The sequence below is a fragment of the Agrilus planipennis genome, unplaced genomic scaffold, assembly GCF_000699045.2.
Source record: "Agrilus planipennis isolate EAB-ADULT unplaced genomic scaffold, Apla_2.0 scaffold66, whole genome shotgun sequence".
In the NCBI taxonomy this organism is placed as follows: domain Eukaryota; kingdom Metazoa; phylum Arthropoda; class Insecta; order Coleoptera; family Buprestidae; genus Agrilus; species Agrilus planipennis.
The window spans coordinates 1,047,728-1,066,861 of NW_020438868.1; the positions used below are offsets into that span (position 1 = coordinate 1,047,728).

General features: G+C 34.2%; 3 protein-coding genes across 4 annotated transcripts in view; 1 reads left to right on the forward strand and 2 right to left on the reverse strand.

Annotated features, from left to right (window-relative positions):
- LOC108734684 (muscarinic acetylcholine receptor gar-2) overlaps nt 1-19,134 on the forward strand; it is a 155,827-nt gene that overhangs the window by 18,515 nt on the left and 118,178 nt on the right. The window lies entirely within an intron of this gene.
- On the reverse strand, nt 740-6,796 carry LOC108734680 (aminopeptidase N-like). The gene is made up of 13 exons (XM_025976293.1): nt 6,639-6,796; nt 6,246-6,398; nt 6,089-6,184; nt 5,878-5,988; nt 5,635-5,818; nt 4,669-4,825; nt 3,761-3,915; nt 3,580-3,685; nt 2,734-3,014; nt 2,312-2,496; nt 1,319-1,489; nt 1,094-1,243; nt 740-836 (listed from the first exon to the last, which is right to left on the reverse strand). The coding sequence occupies exons 1-13, from the start codon at nt 6,794-6,796 to the stop codon at nt 740-742; spliced, it is 2,004 nt and encodes a 667-aa protein (XP_025832078.1).
- LOC108734681 (membrane alanyl aminopeptidase-like) overlaps nt 10,226-19,134 on the reverse strand; it is a 44,047-nt gene continuing 35,138 nt past the window's right edge. The window contains exons 25-29 of the mRNA XM_025976298.1: nt 18,123-18,307; nt 11,085-11,255; nt 10,860-11,009; nt 10,539-10,617; nt 10,226-10,485 (exon numbers count right to left, since the gene is read on the reverse strand). Coding sequence (XP_025832083.1) covers nt 10,318-10,485; nt 10,539-10,617; nt 10,860-11,009; nt 11,085-11,255; nt 18,123-18,307 — 753 coding nt within the window. The 3' untranslated portion in view covers nt 10,226-10,317. The remainder of the gene's footprint in view (nt 10,486-10,538; nt 10,618-10,859; nt 11,010-11,084; nt 11,256-18,122; nt 18,308-19,134) is intronic.

Below are 19,134 nucleotides of genomic sequence, written 5' to 3' on the forward strand. Positions count from 1 at the left end.
GTACTTATTTATTGAAAAAATTACTGAATTAGTTATTTAACGAATTATAGATATTAAGCTTACCTGTCCAAAACTAAAAGCTTACTAATTTTTAAACGGAAACAAATGCTATAAAGACTTTCGTTATCTACATTATTATTACAGGTACTTTCAGAAATCCTTTACAGCAATAATCTGTAATTTTTTTGGTGATATGTCATATAAAGTACAAGTAGAAATTTTATCTGCGAATGAGCAAATATTACGAAAGAAATGATGACTGTTAAGAAGCAAGCTCGTTGTTCGCGGACAAAACATGTTAGAAACTGTTACAAACCCCAAAATCACAATCACAACTTTAATTATTGGCATCTCTAACAGACAAAAGTTGCCATTGTATTAGGAAAAAGTTTAAGCTTAATTTTAAAAACTTCTGTGATTATTATAATTGTTTATTTACTTTAGTAGTTTATTGCAAATACAATATTTTAATTAAAAAGATAACAATGAACAATAAATAAGGCTAGAGCAATAGCTGAAGGCACATGTTTTACTATTTAAGATGCCGAATGGAAAGACGATGAATTAGAAAAGTAGAAACTGCTTAACTGATTGGCGGTCTCTCGATCCCAAACTAAATTACTTCTTGCATTACTGATGTAGCTTTGGACTGAGGACGAAATAGCTGACAAACTGTTTGAATTTTCGGAAATCCATGACTCCAGCTGAAATAATGAGTGATGATCAATGAGTAATTACTCTAGAAATATATATTCACCTTTTGAATTTGAGTTTCGTTGGTCATCCTGCTTGCTACATTAGCTAAAATGCCTAGTACTGTTGAAGTATCGTTGGAACTAAGAAACGAAAGGATTACATTGAAAATGCATCATATATTTACCAGTTACCATTTCTAAGGCTTCAGGGCCGTAATCTATGGAATGTACATATCCCTTTCAATCATTTTACCGTTTTTAGCTTATGACATTTTCAGTGGTCACCAAGTTAAAAGCGAAGGACCCATAGATTACGACAAAAGCCCGAAGAAGAGCACATTTAAGTATCAGCTCTAGTTTCTTGCAACAAATATTAATACTTATTAGAGTAGACTTACTAATCAATAAGAAATTGATAATTGTTCTTTACGTAATTGAAAGCGATTTCAATTCCTTCGGGGTTACTTCCGCTAACTGATGATAATGCTGAACCAATGTCTTGGTTTCGTATTATACCAGCCGAAGAGTTTAAAGTTTGGGTTATGTACCTAAAAGAAAAACGTTCAATTAACTGATGGCTATTACATTATAAATAAATTTATTAAGGCCTGCAAATTACTCACTCATCGAGTAAAGTTTCATTCTTGGAACATCCTAAGGAATTTATGATTAGAATGATTTCTGATGCCAGAGTTTCTTGTATTAGTTTATTCCATAAGAAATACCAATCGCCAGAGTCATTAGAATATCTCAAAGCGGTACAGTACACCACACTTCTAATGTCCGGGTTGACACTAAAGAATTGATGACGAAAATTTACTATTGGGGTCCATTGTTATTAATTTTTTTTTCTTTATATTAACGAAACATTAGAGAAGGCAACTCACGTCGAGGACAGAGTAATTTTTTACCAATAAAAGTTTATTTAATACTTGAAATTTTCCGTTAAAGTGCTGAGAATGAGAATGGAATAATTCTTGCCATTCTTTTTAAAATTTAAAAAGCAATGTTTAGAATGCAGATAATTGATTTATATTTCTTTAATATTTTGATCTATACCGTTCTTGTTCATTGTTTCATCCTCATTAATATTCTTAAATCTTTTGTGGATTTCAACAATACGTCAAGGTCGATATTGTAATGCTTATCAGTAGGGTTTTGCTGCATCATTGAAAATATTGTATGAGTTTTTGGATAGAGGAAGATTAACGAAATTTAAATATTGAGAAGTTTTCGTCATTTTATAGAAAAATTATGAGTGTTGCGTTATTTTCGACTTCAGGTACAACTGTGATAGTAGTGAGTTTCGGCCGGTTCTGTCACAAAATGAGGTGGAAGGGTGTCATTGTTGGATAGTTAGGTCAATGAACTTTATCCATTGCAATCGAGTGACCAGTTAGCAGACCGCACGTGTCCATTCTGTGCCAGCAACGTGGTGCGATGTATAACAACCTCAGACTAATGCATTCTTTTACAAAATAAGGAGGAGGATGTGATTGACCGGGTTATGGGATCACACGTTTTAGTCTCTATTCAATAATCCTACACTTGTCCTTCTCTTCTGATCTTTAAAAAGCGCAGTATTTGTTAGATATTGGTTTTGGAATAATACTTACGCTCTGTTATTATTCCTTAAAGACTTATACAGGTCCTGGGATTTTTGTATACAGTCAGTGTGCCCTAAATAACAAGCCCACCACAATGCCAGTTCTTTCTTCTGGACCTCCACGTATGATTCTGAAGAATTTCTTGCGAATGAAACGCTTTTGTAAACTGAATCCATTAGTTTCAACAGATGATCCTATAAACAAGGATAAAGGTAATTTCGTTTTTATTGGATAGGCATTAAAAAGCACACAATCAATTTATAATAGTTATACATAATTGCGGTTAGGAGAATGATTACAAAGAGAAGGACTCACTTTAACTTTAAAGTGAAATCCATCAAGTTTACCTAAGTAGATCCAAGAGATTAGCTTTGCTTTGTTTTTTTTTGTATTTCCTTACTTTAATGTTAAAGAAGTACTTAACCAAATACCTTAAAGGGCTTTCCAAGAGTAGGATGAGTTAGAAACCTTTCTCTCAAATATGAAAAGGATCCGAATGCAGAGTACCATGGGTAATAGCTGGTGTCCTTTGAAAGGAACGAAATTATGTTTAAGGCTTTTGAATAGGAAATCTGCCTCGAGCTTGCTAATGTTAGAAGGTCGTCTACTATTTGAGCTCTGTTTAAATCTGGGATGCCGTCGAAATTATTTTTTTGTAATCCGCTTGCTAATTGGGACCATAATCCGTCGTCGTAAGTCACTCGGTAATATCCTGCAGACAATTATCGCTTAATACATCAACTGATTTGCGAGAAAGGTTGATTCAGTTAAATTGAATATTGCCAATAGATTAAATAGTGAAGTTGGTTTCGTTTTGGTTACTTGCCACGAGTAAGGACCGTCATTACTGCGTACCCGGAGGACGTAAAATTTTTGAAGTAAATGGTTTTGTAAGTGAAATATGCCCTCCCTTTTATTATTATAATGGAGAAGGGTAAATAGCCTGATATTTTCAATTACGAATAGTTACCAGTTCAGATAAGTACATGGCCCAGAGAATGTCATTTGTAAAGATTTTACGCTAATTGTGGATGCATTAATGATACAAATGACGTTAATTGGACCATCATTAACTACTTTAATGGAGCAAATGGGTTGGTCGGAACTATCTGTGGTGAGCTGATGAGAATGAACGATATCGAAATTGTTCAAGTGACAAAGCACTGCCCAAGAATTGAATGTTGAGTTACCAGTTTGTCGAAGATTTAAAATCACCCAACCGGATCCCCCTCGAAGGATATTAGAAATCGTTACGTTTTGTCCTGGTGTCAACCAACGAGACGGTGTTGTATTGTCGAAATTCCGTTCAAGGGAGGTGGTATAGGTAAGGGGTACGTACCATTGACTGTTGGATGATTCCGAAGGATCTGCTAGAAATTGTTTCTAAAAGATAATCTTTATCTTACATGTGCTCCTTCAGAACGGATTTTGCAGATATCTTGTTGTAAGAAAATTTACCTGTGATATGACTACGTTATTGCCAGATAAAGATACATTCACCAGAGGGAAACCTCCTACATCAGTCCAACTTTTTAAAATGGTCGATAACGATAATCCTGCTGGCAAGGATTGAGAGTAATTTGACCAAGCAGAGTATAGTTGTTCCGGGGTTCCTGTTGCAGATTGACTAAAATTGTAAAAAGAGAGGGAATCATTTTTTCTTCAAAAACTCATGCGGAATATCCTACTTACTGTTTTAATAAGTAGTCTATAAGTCCTGATTTCCAGTTATTGTGTCCTAGAATGTTTCTTACCATTCTGATGATCGCAGCACCTAAAATTTGGTTTTAATAGTATGCATGATTAGATACTTAATAGTTTGAAGTAATTTTTGGGGGCTGCCCATGAACCATATGACCCTGTAATGGAGGAGGCACCTGGTAAAGGATACTTCTGCACCCTATCGCCTTCTATCTTCTCAGGTATGAAGGGGTAGGTGGAATCAGGAAGGATCAGAAGAGGAATAGAGCTGGATCTAGATTAGATTACTGTTTACAAACAATTAAAGATATGGGATGTTGTAGTTTTAAAGAAAAGGAAGATTAGGTCAGGATATGATGTTGAGGAAGAACGTAGAAATGGATCAATGTTTATTACCTACATGGAATTGTCTGACCAAGGATGATGTATCTTTCGTCATAGACAGTTTAGAATGATTACTAGCTTCGATATTTATTGTTTCAGATGGTTTAGGATGGAGTAACTTTCGCAGAAATTTATTTCAAAAAGTTTGAATAGATCACGCTGTTCTACGGCTATAAATACATGATAGACAGTGTGGACGAAGGGGAGAATCAAAACGAATCATTCGACTTATTTCTCCCTTATCGGTGACTATTATAATGAAAAATTAAATGTTTTGTTACCTTTCTTGTAACTAAGTCCATCGAATTTATCCTCGATTTCGCTTACTGTGGAGCAGTTTGCGTTAAGAGATGGGGAGAAAGTTGAGGAATCACTTGCAAAAGTGTCTTGCACTTGTTCCACTACAAATAATTTATCCAGATCCATTCCGGTTTCAACCTAAAATAATATTATTGAAGTTTTGTTTTGGGATTGAATTTTTGGAACTATGTCGTCGTGTTTGTATTTATTATTACTTTTGAAATAGAAAATCTACAGATAAAAACTATTATACATATATAGAAAATGGGAACCGCTATTTTCCAGTTTTAGAGGATGGAAATCGTTATTGTCCATTTTCCATTTTGGTATTAAATAAAACTGTTATAAGTAAATCATACCTCATCCAAATACATCGTAAACTCTATATAACGAGACTTAAGGGACTGAACATTTTTCGGCGTTATAAAGAGTGGTCGTTAAATGAAGAGAAATAAAAGATATTATTTTACTATTCTATAATAATATGCATTTACCAATATAGTACACATTTTGTCTTCTTCTTCTGATGTTTTTTGCTGCTCCAACATTTTAATTGTATTTTGTTATATATCTTACTCATATCTTGAGATACTGCTGGATCAATTTGATTATATAAAAAGTATTTTTTTAATAATTTCGCTGCATCAAGTGCTTGTTTGATGCTTGGTGGAGGGACAAGATCGTCTTCTTCAACAACGTACACAGCTGCAGTTCTTATCTATTTCGGCAACTTAGAAAGTACTGCTTAATGACTTATAATGCTGCATTGTTGTCGTTAAATAGAGTGAGCGTGACGCTATATAAAGTGTAATATTGTATAGAAAACAATGTAAACCAACCAAAGTCAAGCAATTTCGACGTTTTAAGGAGTTTGTCGTTAAATCGAGTGACGTTATAAAGAGATTACACTGTATTTTTGCAACTAAACATCTCTATAATTAACTCACCCCTGCTGTTCCAAAGTATTGAAAGTAGTTTGCAAATCCCTCATTTAGCCAAAGGAACGACCACCAGTCACAAGTTACCAAATTTCCAAACCACATATGAGCTACTTCGTGCATCATAATTGTTGCAATTGATGCTCTAGTAGCAAATGGCGACTCGTTCTGGTGATAGAGCAGTAAACTCTCTCTTTTTAAAGATAATTTGCATGAATACATTTTGAATGGCAAATAATAATAGTTGCGTACCTGTAGGTATTAAGGCCCCAATTTTCCATAGCTCCAAACGAAAAGTCAGGAATAGCAACCTCATACAGTTTCCCAATTCGGGGGGTTAATTGTGTGTTGTTTATAAACTTCCTCATTTCTGCAAAAAGTTTTGGACCAATATCAAATGCGTATCGGGTGGTGTTAATGAGATGGGGCGGGGCGTATACTCCGTAATTAATCGATCGTTAACCCGGCAAAATCGGATATAACGAACGCAATCAGATATGTGGACATTTTAGGAGTTTTTTGGAATGTCGTTTTAATTAGACCCACAGTTTGGTTATATCTAAAATCATTTGAGAAATTACAGGTTGACTATTACATCGCAGGAAAATCGTTATGTTTACATTTGTGTAGACATTACGGGCATGTTACTGAGAGCATGGACATCTTGAGGGTGAATGATGGATATATTAAAGGTAGCTTTGAGTTTCGGTTCGTCAAAACATGGGAAGGCTCTTCGAGCAAAGGCAGATTGGAACTGAGTTACTGCAAGCCATCTGAAAACCACATCTTGATGATTATAAATTCAATTAATTTAAATTTTATTTGCCTTAGCGACAACTGAGTTTTGTGTACATCTATGGCATAGAGGCATCTTTATGATGATAAAGATTTCACTTCTTATTTTGTTTACCTAATAAATATCGGAAAATCGTACTATAATTTTGGATTATCACACATCAATATAAATAGAAAGCAATATGCAGTACCAAAATGGTAAAACTTCGATTACTTACCGTATATTTTTGTTAGCATCTTTGTAAGAACTTCTGTAGAATCCAACCATGTCATCTAACAATATCCCAGAATAAGTGGCCGAAAGGATGTAATGTCTTCCAACCACTAAATTGTTTGATGACTGAATCCACAGCTTATCATCATAAGTTGCATTCATGCTATAGTTGGTTAGTATGTTAGTTTGCCTAGAATCTGCAATATCGTAAAGCCGCAAACTACTAAATGTTAAACTGCTAGAGTGAAGATCAAATAGTGTAACTGATGCTGAAGTTTCCAAACTGATTTGTACTCTTCCTGAAAAGGATGCACTGGGGCCGAACCCTGGTAAAAGGGTCAATTCGACATCATAATGAGTTGGAGTAACAATAGCTCCTAATCTGTAGGGGTCTTGAGCACGTGTAGTGTGAACTATCAAAAGTAGAGCTGCAAAATGGAAGATGTACGCCATGCTGACGCCTATCTAAGAAATTTTTAAATATCAGTTTAATCGTAAGTTAATAGTAATAGTATGCAGAATCTTATTAAAGGTTTCTAATTCGAAAATAAAACAGAAAATAAATTAGTATTCGTTTCTGATGAAAACAAAGCTTGTTAGTGAAAATTTACAACAACTTTATTAGGAACATTATTCTGAAAATTCATTTTTGAACTTTTACCCACTACACGCTACCTCAAATTAATGAGGAAACGACGGATCGTTAACCTTGTAGGTCGGTCAAGCCAAAAGTCCCGGGATCGATTCCCGGCGGGGGTGTGACATTACCCTCATTAATTTGAGGTAGCGTATAGTGGGTAAAAAAAAACCAAAAATGAATTTTCAGAATTATATTTCATATTAAACTAACTCACTTTGAAAAAGATGTCTAAAGTTGTTTAACTTTATTAGGTTATCTACCTATTAGTTAAACATTTGTTAATGAAAACTAAAGTAGTGAGCAATTATTAAATATCCAGGGTGATACGTCAGTATTGTTAAAATTTCGCGGAAGGAATAAAAGAGGCATTATTAAAAGTGTTGAGGAACTTAAGGGTTTCGCAGAAAAACTTCTTTTAATCTAAATCTCAACAAATTGTCCTGAGTTCGGCCCTGTCACATTACGGCCTCCCTCCTTTAATGTTCCGTATATCAATGTGAGACTACCAGGGCCGAATTTACTTTTTTTTTTGTGTTTGACGAGTTGAAACGTGGAAATGCATCAAAATTTGAGGTTTAAAAAATTGGACACATTACTAAAACTTGCTGTTGGAAGTTAAAAATAGTACACATATTAAGCGTCAAGGGAAGAAAATACGCCATCCCCCCGAATGCTACGGTAAAGTAAAAAATGCTTTTATTAATTCCCAATTAACTGTTTTAGGTAAATTTTAATTAATTAGTTATTTAATGAATGAAAGAAACGAAACTTACCAGAACAACTTTAATTAAATAACAAACTGGTTCTAAACTGCTAAAGATGTTATAAATGCTTTATATAGTTATTCCAGTACTACACGCGCTTTGAAAGATAAATTGTTATACAAATCTATATTTTTTATTTTGGTGATAATGCAAGGTAAAGATTTTATTGGTGAATAAGTAAATTCGCTTGTAGATGACTATCTAATTAATAATATCTATTACGCACTGTTAATTGAAAATGAAATTTTTAATCATTCAGATGAAACGTTCCACGAAAAGATTAGAGAACCTAGAACGTGTTTCGTCGGAATGTGGACCTCAACTTGTTAGAGGCTCTCTAAAACAGATCACGACTGCTAGGAAGCATCTTCGTGGTTTTTGGATAAAACACGTTAAAAATTGTTGAAGATTCGAAAACTATTAGAGAATTTACAATAATTGTGAATGGTTTTTGTCCTTTTTCTGAATTACGGACAACTCTGATCATCGCCATCATCATTATCATCATAAGACATGCACTTCCATTCTTTCTTATCCTGAGCTAATATTCGCATTTTTCTAAAACTAGAACATCCCACAGGCTTAATTATTTGTGAACAGTAAGCCAATGTATTGGGTTGTTCGGAAAGTCATTTCGTTTTTTCCCGACAGAGGATTTAATTGTATTCTTTTGCACCCAACTTCACATTTAAGCCGTATAATTTTTATATGCTTTGAGAGCTCATATAGCAAGGCTTGTGTGTGAAAAATTCCAATTAATTCTACGCAGTAGTTTTTGGTTGGTGCCCTTTTAAATATGGAGAGCGATAAGCAGCATTTTCGACATATCCTACTGTTTTACTACAGAAAGGGTAAAAATGCTGTTCAAGCCAGAAAGAAATTGACTGATGTGTATGGAGAAGGTGTGTTGACAGTACGCCAGTGCCAGAACTGGTTCGCTAAATTTCGATCCGGCAATTTTGATGTCGAAGATGCACCACGTTCGGGAAGGCCGGTTGAAGCTGATAAAGACGCGATAAAGGCATTAGTTGATGTGAACCGGCGAATAACAACACGTGAGATCGGATTGAGGTTAAATTTATCAAATTCAACAGTTTACGACCACTTGAAAGGCCTGGGATTATCCTCGAAGCTCGATGTATGGGTTCCCCATGTTCTCACAGAGAGAAATCTGTGTCGCCGCATTGACGTCTGCGATTCGGTTCTCAAACGTCACGAAAATGATCCGTTTTTGAAGCGCATCATCACTGGGGACGAAGAATGGGTTGTATACAACAACGTCAAACGCAAGAGGTCATGGAGCAAAAAAGATGAACCGGCTCAAACCATTTCCGAAGCCGATATTCACCAAAAAAAGGTGATGCTGTCTGTTTGGTGGGATTTTAAAGGAATAGTTTTTTTTTGAGCTTTTACCGGATAACACAACGATTAATTCGGAAGTCTACTGTCATCAGGTGGACAAACTGAATGATGCACTTCAACAGAAAATGTCAGAACTAATCAACAGGAAAGGTGTAGTGTTTCACCAAGACAACGCGAGACCTCACACAAGTTTGGTCACTCGCCAAAAGCTTTTACAGCTTGAATGGGATACAATGCTACACCCACCGTATTCTCCAGACCTGGCACCATCGGATTATTATTTGTTCCGGTCACTACAAAATTTGTATGTAAAGTAAAGTAGGTATTTTTTAGTAAATTTAGGGATTTCTTAGATTATTATTATTATTATTACTGGGAAGTTGGCTGTGTGGATTTCACGGTACACTAATTGTATCCTTGTTTGCTATTGTACCGACTTGAACGTGAAACTCTTCGATTACAATCAAATATAAATAGTACACAATGTCTGTATAAGTTTATAAGGAAAGCTATTCGTAAATAAGCTCATGCATTTTCAGTTTACGCCAATAATAAGCACTATTTATCTCCTCTCAAAGGCTAAATTAAAAATAAATGTTTTTGTGTTCACCTCTTCACTGCAATTCAGACCAAATTAAATAAAAGACTTTACTGTACATAATGGTAAAAATAGGAAGGGCAACAAATTTAGCCTTCGCCCCGGGTGGTAGAAATTCACGCTACCCCACTGTTAAATTGTTGTGGTTATGGGGGTAAGTCCTTCTGGTTATTTTATGGATAGCACTAACAATAAAAAATCACGATTGTGTTAGTAAAAAACTTAAGCTGCATGTAGTTATTTATTTATATAAGTAACTCATTACAAATATGATGCTTTAATTAAAAGGATAATAATGAAGAGTCGGTTAGGCTGTTGCTTAAGAAGACGAATAGAAAGAGGACGAATTGGAAAAATAGAAATTGTTCAATTGAACTGCAGTTTCTCGATCCCAAACAAGATTATTTCTTGCACTCCTAATGTAGCTTTGGACTGAGGACGAAATAGCTGACAAACTGTTTGAATTTTCGGAAATCCATGACTCCAGCTGAAATAATGAGAGATGATCAATGAGTAATTAATCTATAAATATATACTCACCTTTTGAATTTGAGTTTCGTTGGTCATCCTGCCTGCTATATTAGATAAAATGCTTAGCACTGTTGAAGTATCGTTGGAACTAAGAAACGAAATGCATGATATATATAAAAATTACCATTTCTATGGCTTCAGGGCCGTAATCTATAGAATGTACATATCTCTTTCAAACGTTTTTTCGTTTTTAGCTTATAAAATTTTCAGTGGTCACCAAGTTAAAAGCGAAGGACCCACAGATTAAGGCCAAAGCCCGGTGAAGAGCACATCTAAATATCAGCTCTAGTTTCTTGCAACAAATATTAATACTTATTAGAGTAGACTTACTAATCAATAAGGAATTGATAATTGTTCTTTACGTAATTGAAAGCGATTTCGATTCCTTCGGGGTTACTTCCGCTAACTGATGCTAATGCTGAACCAATGTCTTGGTTTCGTATTATACCAGCCGAAGTGTTTAAAGTTTGGGTTATGTACCTAAAAGAAAAACGTTCAATTAACTGATGGCTATTGCATTATAAATAAATTTATTAAGGCCTGCAAATTACTCACTCATCGAGTAAAGTTTCATTCTTGGAACATCCTAAGGAATTTATGATTAGAATGATTTCTGACGCCAGAGTTTCTCGTGTTAGTTTATTCCATAAGAAATACCAATCGCCAGAGTCATTAGAATATCTCAAAGCGGTACAGTACACCACAGTTCTAACGTCCGGGTTGACACTAAAGAATTGATGACGAAAACTTATTATTGGGGTCCATTTTTATTAACCTTTTGTCTTTATATTTACGAAACATTCGAGAAGCAACTCAAGCCGGTGACTATAGTCATTTTGTACCAATAAAAGTTTTATTTAAAACTTGAAATTACTCGTAAAATTGCCGGGAATGAGAATGAGATAGTGCTTGTTATTGTTTTTAACATTAATTATACGTTAAGATCGACATTTTAAAATTTACCGGTAGGTTTTTACTCTAGAATCGAATTTATTCTGAGTTTTTGAATGGAGGAAGAATAACAAGATTTAAACCTTGAAAAGTTTGCGTTATTTTATAGAAATGCTAGGAAACTGTTGGGTTACTTTCGATTTTAGGTACAACTGTGATAGTAGTGTATTTTGGCCGTTTCTGTTACAAAAAAAGGGGTAGGGGTACCATTGTTAGAGAGTTAGGTCAGTGAACTTTTCTATTTCAGAATAAGGAATATTGACCGCTTATGGGATCACGTGTTTAGTCTCTGTTCAATTAACGTACACTTGACCTTCTCGCCAAAACACACTACTTCTGATCTATAAAAAGACGCTGTGTTTGTTGGATATTGTCCTTTGAATAATACTTACGCTCTGTTGTTATTCCTTAAAGACCGATACAAGTCCTGGGCTTTTTGTATACAGTCAGTGTGCCCTAAATTACAAGCCCACCACAATGCCAGTTCTTTCTTCTGGACCTCCACGAATGATTCTGAAGAATTCCTTGCGAATGAAACGCTTTTGTAAAGTGAATCCATTAGTTTCAACAGATGATCCTTTAAACAAGGATAAAGATAATTCCGTTTTAATTAGATAGGCATTAAAAAGCACACAATCAATACTGAGATAGTTATACATAATTGCGGTTAGGAGAATGATTGCAAAGGGAAGGACTTACTTTAACTTTTTTTTTTAGTTTTAGTATTATAAAAGGACTGAATAATGTCAGATACCTTAAAGGGCTTTCCAAGAGTAGGATGGGTTATAAATCTTCTTCTCAAAAATAAAAAGGATCCGAATGCGGAGTACCATGGGTAATAGCTGGTGTCCTTTGAAAGAAACGAAATTGTGTTCAAAGCTTTTGGATAGGAGATCTGTCTCGCTCTTGCTAATGTCATAATGTCGTCTACTATTTGAGCTCTGTTTAAATCTGGGATTCCGTCGAAATTATCTTTTTGTAATCCGCTTGCCAACTGGGACCACAATCCGTCGTCGTAAGTCACTCTGTAATATCCTGCAGACAATAATCGCTTAATACATTGACGAATTTACGACAAAGAATGATTCAGTTTTTACTTGAGGATTGTCAATTAATTAAATATTGAAGTATAATTTTTATAACGAACGAATGTTCAATTACCAGTTTGTTGAAGATTTAAAAGCACCCATCCAGATCCTCCTCGAAGGATATTAGAAATCGTTACGTTTTGTCCTGGTGTCAACCAACGAGACGGTGTTGTATTGTTGAAATTCTTTTCAAGGGAGGTGGTGTAGGTAAGGGGTACGTACCATTCATTGCTCGATGATCCCGAAGGATTTAGTAGAAATTGTTTCTAAAAGATAATCTTTATCTTACATGTGCTTCTTCAGAACGGATTTTACAGATACCTTGTTGAAGGAGAATTTACCTGCGATATGACTGCGTTATTGCCAGATAAAGATACGTTCACCACAGGGAAACCTCCCACATCAGTCCAATTTTTTAAAATAGTCGATATTGATAATCCTGAGGGCAAGGATTGAGAGTAATTTGACCACGCAGAGTATAGTTGTTCCGGGGTTCCTGTCGCAGATTGACTGAAATTGTAAAAAAGGGGGAATTATTTTTTCTTAAAACTTATACGTAATATTCTACGTACTGTTTTGATAAGTAATCTATAAGTCCTGATTTCCAGTTGTTGTATCCTAGAATGTATCTTACCGTTCTGATGATCGTAGCACCTAGAATATTATGTTAGTCTTTTGTACGATAACTAACTTAAAAATTTGAAGTAATCCTTGGAGGCTGCCCATAAGTCATATGGCTGTGTGAGGGAGGGGGCGCCAGGTAAACGGTACCTTTTTACCCAAAGAGGGAAGGGGGTTATACTTAAGAGAATTGAATCGTTACTGCATTAATAAAAGTACGTAGAAATGGATCAATATCTATTGCCTACATGCCACATCGGATTAAAGATGACGTATTTCTTGTCATAAAAAATGTAGAAGGATTACCAGCTCCGATATTTATTGTTTCATATGGTTTTGAATGGAGTAATTTTTGCAGTAGATTAATTGGAAAAATTTTTAAAAAGATCATGTTGTTCCAAAGCGACAGTTAAAGAATGGAACCATAGTAGACCATGTGGACGGAGGGGGGTCAAAAAGGGACTGAAATAGAGCCGCACGACTTAGGGTTAACCCCTTATCGTAGATTATGATTTTTTAATGAAAACTAAATGTTTCGTTACCTTTACTGTAACTGATTAAATTGAATTTATCGTCGATTTCGCTTGGCGAGGAGCAATTTGAGTTCAGAGATGGGGAGAAAGTTGACGCATCACTTGTAAAGGCACCTTGCAATTGCTCCACTACAAATATCTTATCCAATTCCATTCCGGTTTCAACCTAAAATAATATTTTCGAAGTTTTGTCACGGGATTCGACTAAAGTGGAAACTAAATCGTTGTGTTTGCATCTATAATTACTTTTAAAACTAACTAAATGCAGGTAAAAACTATTGTTTAGAAAAATTCATTCAATGGAAATCAATATTTTCCATTTTCCATTTGTTTATTAAATAAAACAATTTCGAATAAATTGCACTTCATCTAAATATCTTTTATGAGTAAATATCTTCATAATTAACTCACCCGTGTTGTTCCAAAGTATTGAAAGTATCTGGCGAATCCTTCATTCAGCCAAAGGAACGACCACCAATCACATGTTACCAAATTTCCGAACCATATATGAGTTATTTCATGCATAATAATTGCTGCAATTAGTCTTCTACTACCAAATGACGACTCATTCTGGTCATAGAGCAGTAAACTCTCTCTTTTATACAAATAATTAGTATGAATAATTTTTGAATGATAATTCATTAGTCCGTTACCTACCTGTAAGTATTAAGGCCCCAATTTTCCATAGCCCCGAATGAAAAGTCAGGAATAGCAACCTCATCCAATTTTCCAAGTCCGGGGTTTAATTGTGTGTTGTTTATAAAGTTCCTCATCTCTGTAAGAAGCTTTGGACCAATATCAAATGCGTAACGGGTAGTGTTAATGAGATGGGGTGCAGCATATACCCCATAATTAATCGATGTGTTGGTTAACCCGGCAAAATCGGATATAACGAACGCAATCAGATATGTGGACATTTTAGGAGTTTTTTGGAATGTCGTTTTGATTAGACCCACAGTTTGGTTATATCTAAAATCATTTGGGAAATTACAGATTGACTGTTACATCGCTGGAAAATCGTTATAGTTACATTTGTGTAGACATTATGGGCATGTTACCGAGAGCATGGACATCTTGAGGATGAATAATCGATATATTAAAGGTAGCTTTTAGATTCGGTTCATCAAAACAAGGGAAAGCTCTTCGAGCATAGGTAGCTTGAAGCTGAGTTGTTGCAAGCCATCTAAAACCACATTTTCGAAATTAGTCAAGATGCATCATTAGGTACAAACAGAAGATTCATCAATTATAAACTGTTTGCATGGTACACCAGGAACCTTTAGGGTATTAAAGGTTTCATTTTTATAATCTTTTACACCAAATAAATGTCGGAAAATGTAATAGGCAGTACCTGACAAAATTGTAGAAATTAGATGCACTCTAGCTTGAGTCGGACGTTACCTGTTACTTACCGTGTATTTTTGTTGGCATCTTTATACGAACTTCTGTAAAATCCGCTCATGTCATCGAACAGTATCCCAGTATAATTGGCTGAAAGGATGTAATGTCTTCCAACCACTAAATTGTTTGATAACTGAATCCACAGCTTATCACCATAGGTTTCATTCATGCTGTAGTTAGTTAGTATATTAGTTTGATTAGAATCTGCATTATCGTAAAGCCGTAAACTACTAAATGTTAAACTGCTAGAGTGAAGATCAAATAGTGTAACTGATGCTGAAGTTTCCAAACTGATTTGTACTCTTCCTGAAAAGGATGCACTGGGGCCGAACCCTGGTAAAAGGGTTAATTCGACATCATAATGAGTTGGAGTAACAATAGCTCCTAATCTGTAGGGGTCTTGAGCACGTGTAGTGTGAACTATCAAAAGTAGAAATACAAACTGGATGATGTAGGCCATGCTGTCATTCATCTGGAAATTGTTAAATATCCATATATTAGAGGATTTTTCTAATTCGAAAATAAAATAGGAAATAAATTACTATTCATTTCTGTAGAAAACAATGGTTGTCGAAACATTATCACATATGCTTGTGAAAATGTTCTAATTTACGTCAGCTAACTTAGATAAGATTTTGTTACTGAAAAACCGAAGCCAGTAAGGAGTTGTATATGTTTTCGTCATGTGTATGAGAAGGACGATGTTTTGACAGGACTGAATCTACTAATTTTTTTGTTTGACTAGTTTAAGAAGTACTTCTCTTAATTTAATGGAACCACACCGTGCATATTTTAACTGCTCAGTATAATGGAAATATAACCTCATTGTTTAGACCGTTATTTTGTCTTTTGTTATATTTAGCTTTTCAGGGGTAGTAGCGGCCTTAGACTAAAGTTTAATTATCTGCTATTTAATAAAATTTAAAAATAGTTGACGTATTACACACATTCCTCCTGAATGTGAATAACCACCAATACTAATGAGATCCGGGAAATATATCGTACTTTCGGTAGGACTATGGTAAAAAATTCTTAATTAATTAGCAATCTAAAGAATGAAAGAAATTAAACTTACCTGAACAGCTTTAATTAGCCAACTGATTTCTTAGCGGTTATGTAAGGAAGTTATACGATCTTTATAAAGTGGCACAGCTCCATATCTCATCAGTACAAGTGTTTTGATCTATTGTTTAAATCTGTATTAATTTGGCGATAAAGCAAAATATTTACATGTAAAGATTAAATTTGTATGTAAACCACTATCTAATTAATACTCTGCTGCATAGTAACAATTGAATATCAATTTTTGGATAATTCAGTAATTCAGATAGAAAACTTCATGCAAAATGCTTAGAAATCTATAACGTGTTTCGTCAAGTGTGACCCTCGACGGTAACATGACAATTCGACAGCAACACCACATTTCGAATATTTGTAACCTAGACCAGGAAAACAGGGTTTTCCAGCGTAACTCTGCATATTTAAATATCTTTCAGTATATATTATTATTGTACTTGAACTTCAACAGCTTAAAATCATTTCTTCATTATTGAATTTGCTAGTAAGTTACGAAAATGTGCTTTTCTAATATTATAACTTTTTTCGACTATTTACAGAAAATGTTTCAAGAAGAAGGTGTAGATGTTAATAAGATGTACAAAAAATTGCTACAAATTGTATTTTTTTATAAGCAATTATGAACGTAGGTGTGTGTTGTTTTTGAAATAATTCCACCAAAAATTATAACAAATCGATTTGGGGTACCTAGACGAGATAGAACGAAACATTCGTTAGTTTTGCACAAAAAAAGTATATTTCTAAAAAGTCGATAGCAGTTTCGCACTTGTTTTTTTTTTGTGCCTTGCATGTACGTAATGCACTGATACTTCATAAATATAAAGATTTAATTGACACAGTAACAGACACATTTAAATTATTTATCTTTTTCAAATGAGATTATTGTTGTAATTGAAAACTGCCAAAAATTGTCAGTTATCGCCTTATCGCACAATATGCAAACACACAAAGAATGGGAAATTTATAAAAAAGTTTATTGGTGTACCTATTTAACCAACTGTGCCAGAGGGAGCCGTATGTTTTCGACCATAGTCAACCATGGTTCCTATTTAAAAGAATACAAGTGTCATAACTGATTTTTTTAATACAGCACCACTATTCTACATTAAAAAGTGCCTGAAGAACATAAAAGTCGTTTTTCTCTAATGTCACAAATAACCAAGATGTAGTCATGTAGTCAAAACTCGAACTTTTCAACTTTTGTTTATAACTAAAAAACAAAAGACGATAGCAAATTTTAAATTTAAATGGCCGACTTATGACGCCATATAATGTCTTCAAAAATTTTTCTTTTTTCAAAACGTATCGAGTGGGTTATCAAAAAGTTTTATAAATAGGTTACATGTTCAAATGTAATTTGGAATAAGAAATGCCGAAAAACGTATCTTTTCAGTTCATTTGTTAATTAGGTAGAGCTTGAAAATTTTAAGTTTACAATTTTCCACACAGTAGCGTTTTTTATTTTTTTCAGTAATTGATAATAAATCTTGCTTATCTATTAATAATAGATAAGTAAAATATTGTAAGTAAAATATTGATATTTTTTATCGATCGTGTTCTCTCGCAAACACACGTGGTGNGATAATGGGATAACACGTATTTATAATTATTGTTAAAATTAATTTAAAATTAATGTACCCAGAATTTTCGTCATTTTTTTTCGTCCACCTTTCTGCATTGCTTTTATTATTCATTTTGTCATTCCTATCAATATCAAAGGAAGTTAAAAGTTGGTATTCTAATGTTTAATGATAGCGTTCTACTTTAACATTAAATCTATACCGTATAGCCTTAGGATACATACACCATAGGAAAAACAAGGAGATTTATAGTTCGAGAAGTTTTATCAATTTCTGATATATAAAAAAAAGCATGGAATGCATTATTTGATATGACAAATATTATCTTTGAATGATACTTACGCTATGTTGTTACTTCTTAAGGACCTATACAGATCCTGTGCTTGTTCTATGCAGTCAGAGTGTCCTAAATTGCAGGCCCACTGCAATGCGAGTTCTTTCTTCTGCACATCCACGTATGATTCCGAAGGATTTCTTGTGAACGAAACGTTATTGTAAAGTGAATCCATTATTTCCAACAGATAGTCCTTTAAATAAAATGAAAATAAGTGCATTTTTATTAGACAGGTACTAAAAGAACACAAAAGCAATAACGCAAAAAGAATAGAAGACAATGGAGATTTAGAGTGTTTTTGTAACACTTGGAATTTTTATTTCGGACAATTTTGGTTGATAAAAATTGATTCTGTATTAGTACTAGTTTAATAGAAAGCTTAAGCAGTATACAAAGAGAAATACATATTATTTATACTACATCAGTAAAATTTATGTTAACTGTATTTCTTTATTTACATAGGTCATATTCATAGTAATTCACCACAAAAACAATGTTTAAATTAAAGGAAATAATGAACAATAAGTAAAGCTAAGGCGATAGCCGAAGGCACGTGTATTACCGACGATGACGGAAAATAGAAATTGTTTAATTGAACCGCAGTTCCTTGATCCCAAGCTAAATTATTTCTTGCACTCCTAATATATCTTTGAACTGAAGACGAAATAGCTGACAAACTGTTTGAATTTTCGGAAATCCATGACTCCAGCTGAAACAGTGAGAGATGACCAATGTATAATTATTCTATATCTAAAGAAAGAGTTAGTGTCTATATTCACCGTTTGGATTTGAGCCTCGGAGGTCATCCTGGCTGCTATATTCGATAAAACGGTTAGTAATGTTGAGGTACTGTTGAAACTAAAAAAGAAAATCGGTTGTCTGTAAACTCGGTTTACTGACGATAGTTGAACGTGACAACGTCATAAGAAAATACTGATGGAATGGTTTCATTTTTCAAAAGAAAATTTTAATTTTATTTGTTTGATAGATATTTTGTATGGATATAGAGAAGGAGGTAAA

What these genes read in the sequence shown, in the direction of transcription:
- LOC108734680 (XM_025976293.1), bottom strand. Translation starts at nt 6,796, where the DNA reads ATGAATGCAACTTATGATGATAAGCTGTGGATTCAGTCATCAAACAAT. An exon ending in CGACAATACAACACCGTCTC is followed by an intron (nt 3,015 to 3,579) that starts GTTGGTTGACAC and finishes AATTGTCTGCAG; the next exon opens with GATATTACCGAGTGACTTAC. An exon ending in CTCTTGGAAAGCCCTTTAAG is followed by an intron (nt 2,497 to 2,733) that starts GTATTTGGTTAA and finishes CCTTGTTTATAG; the next exon opens with GATCATCTGTTGAAACTAAT.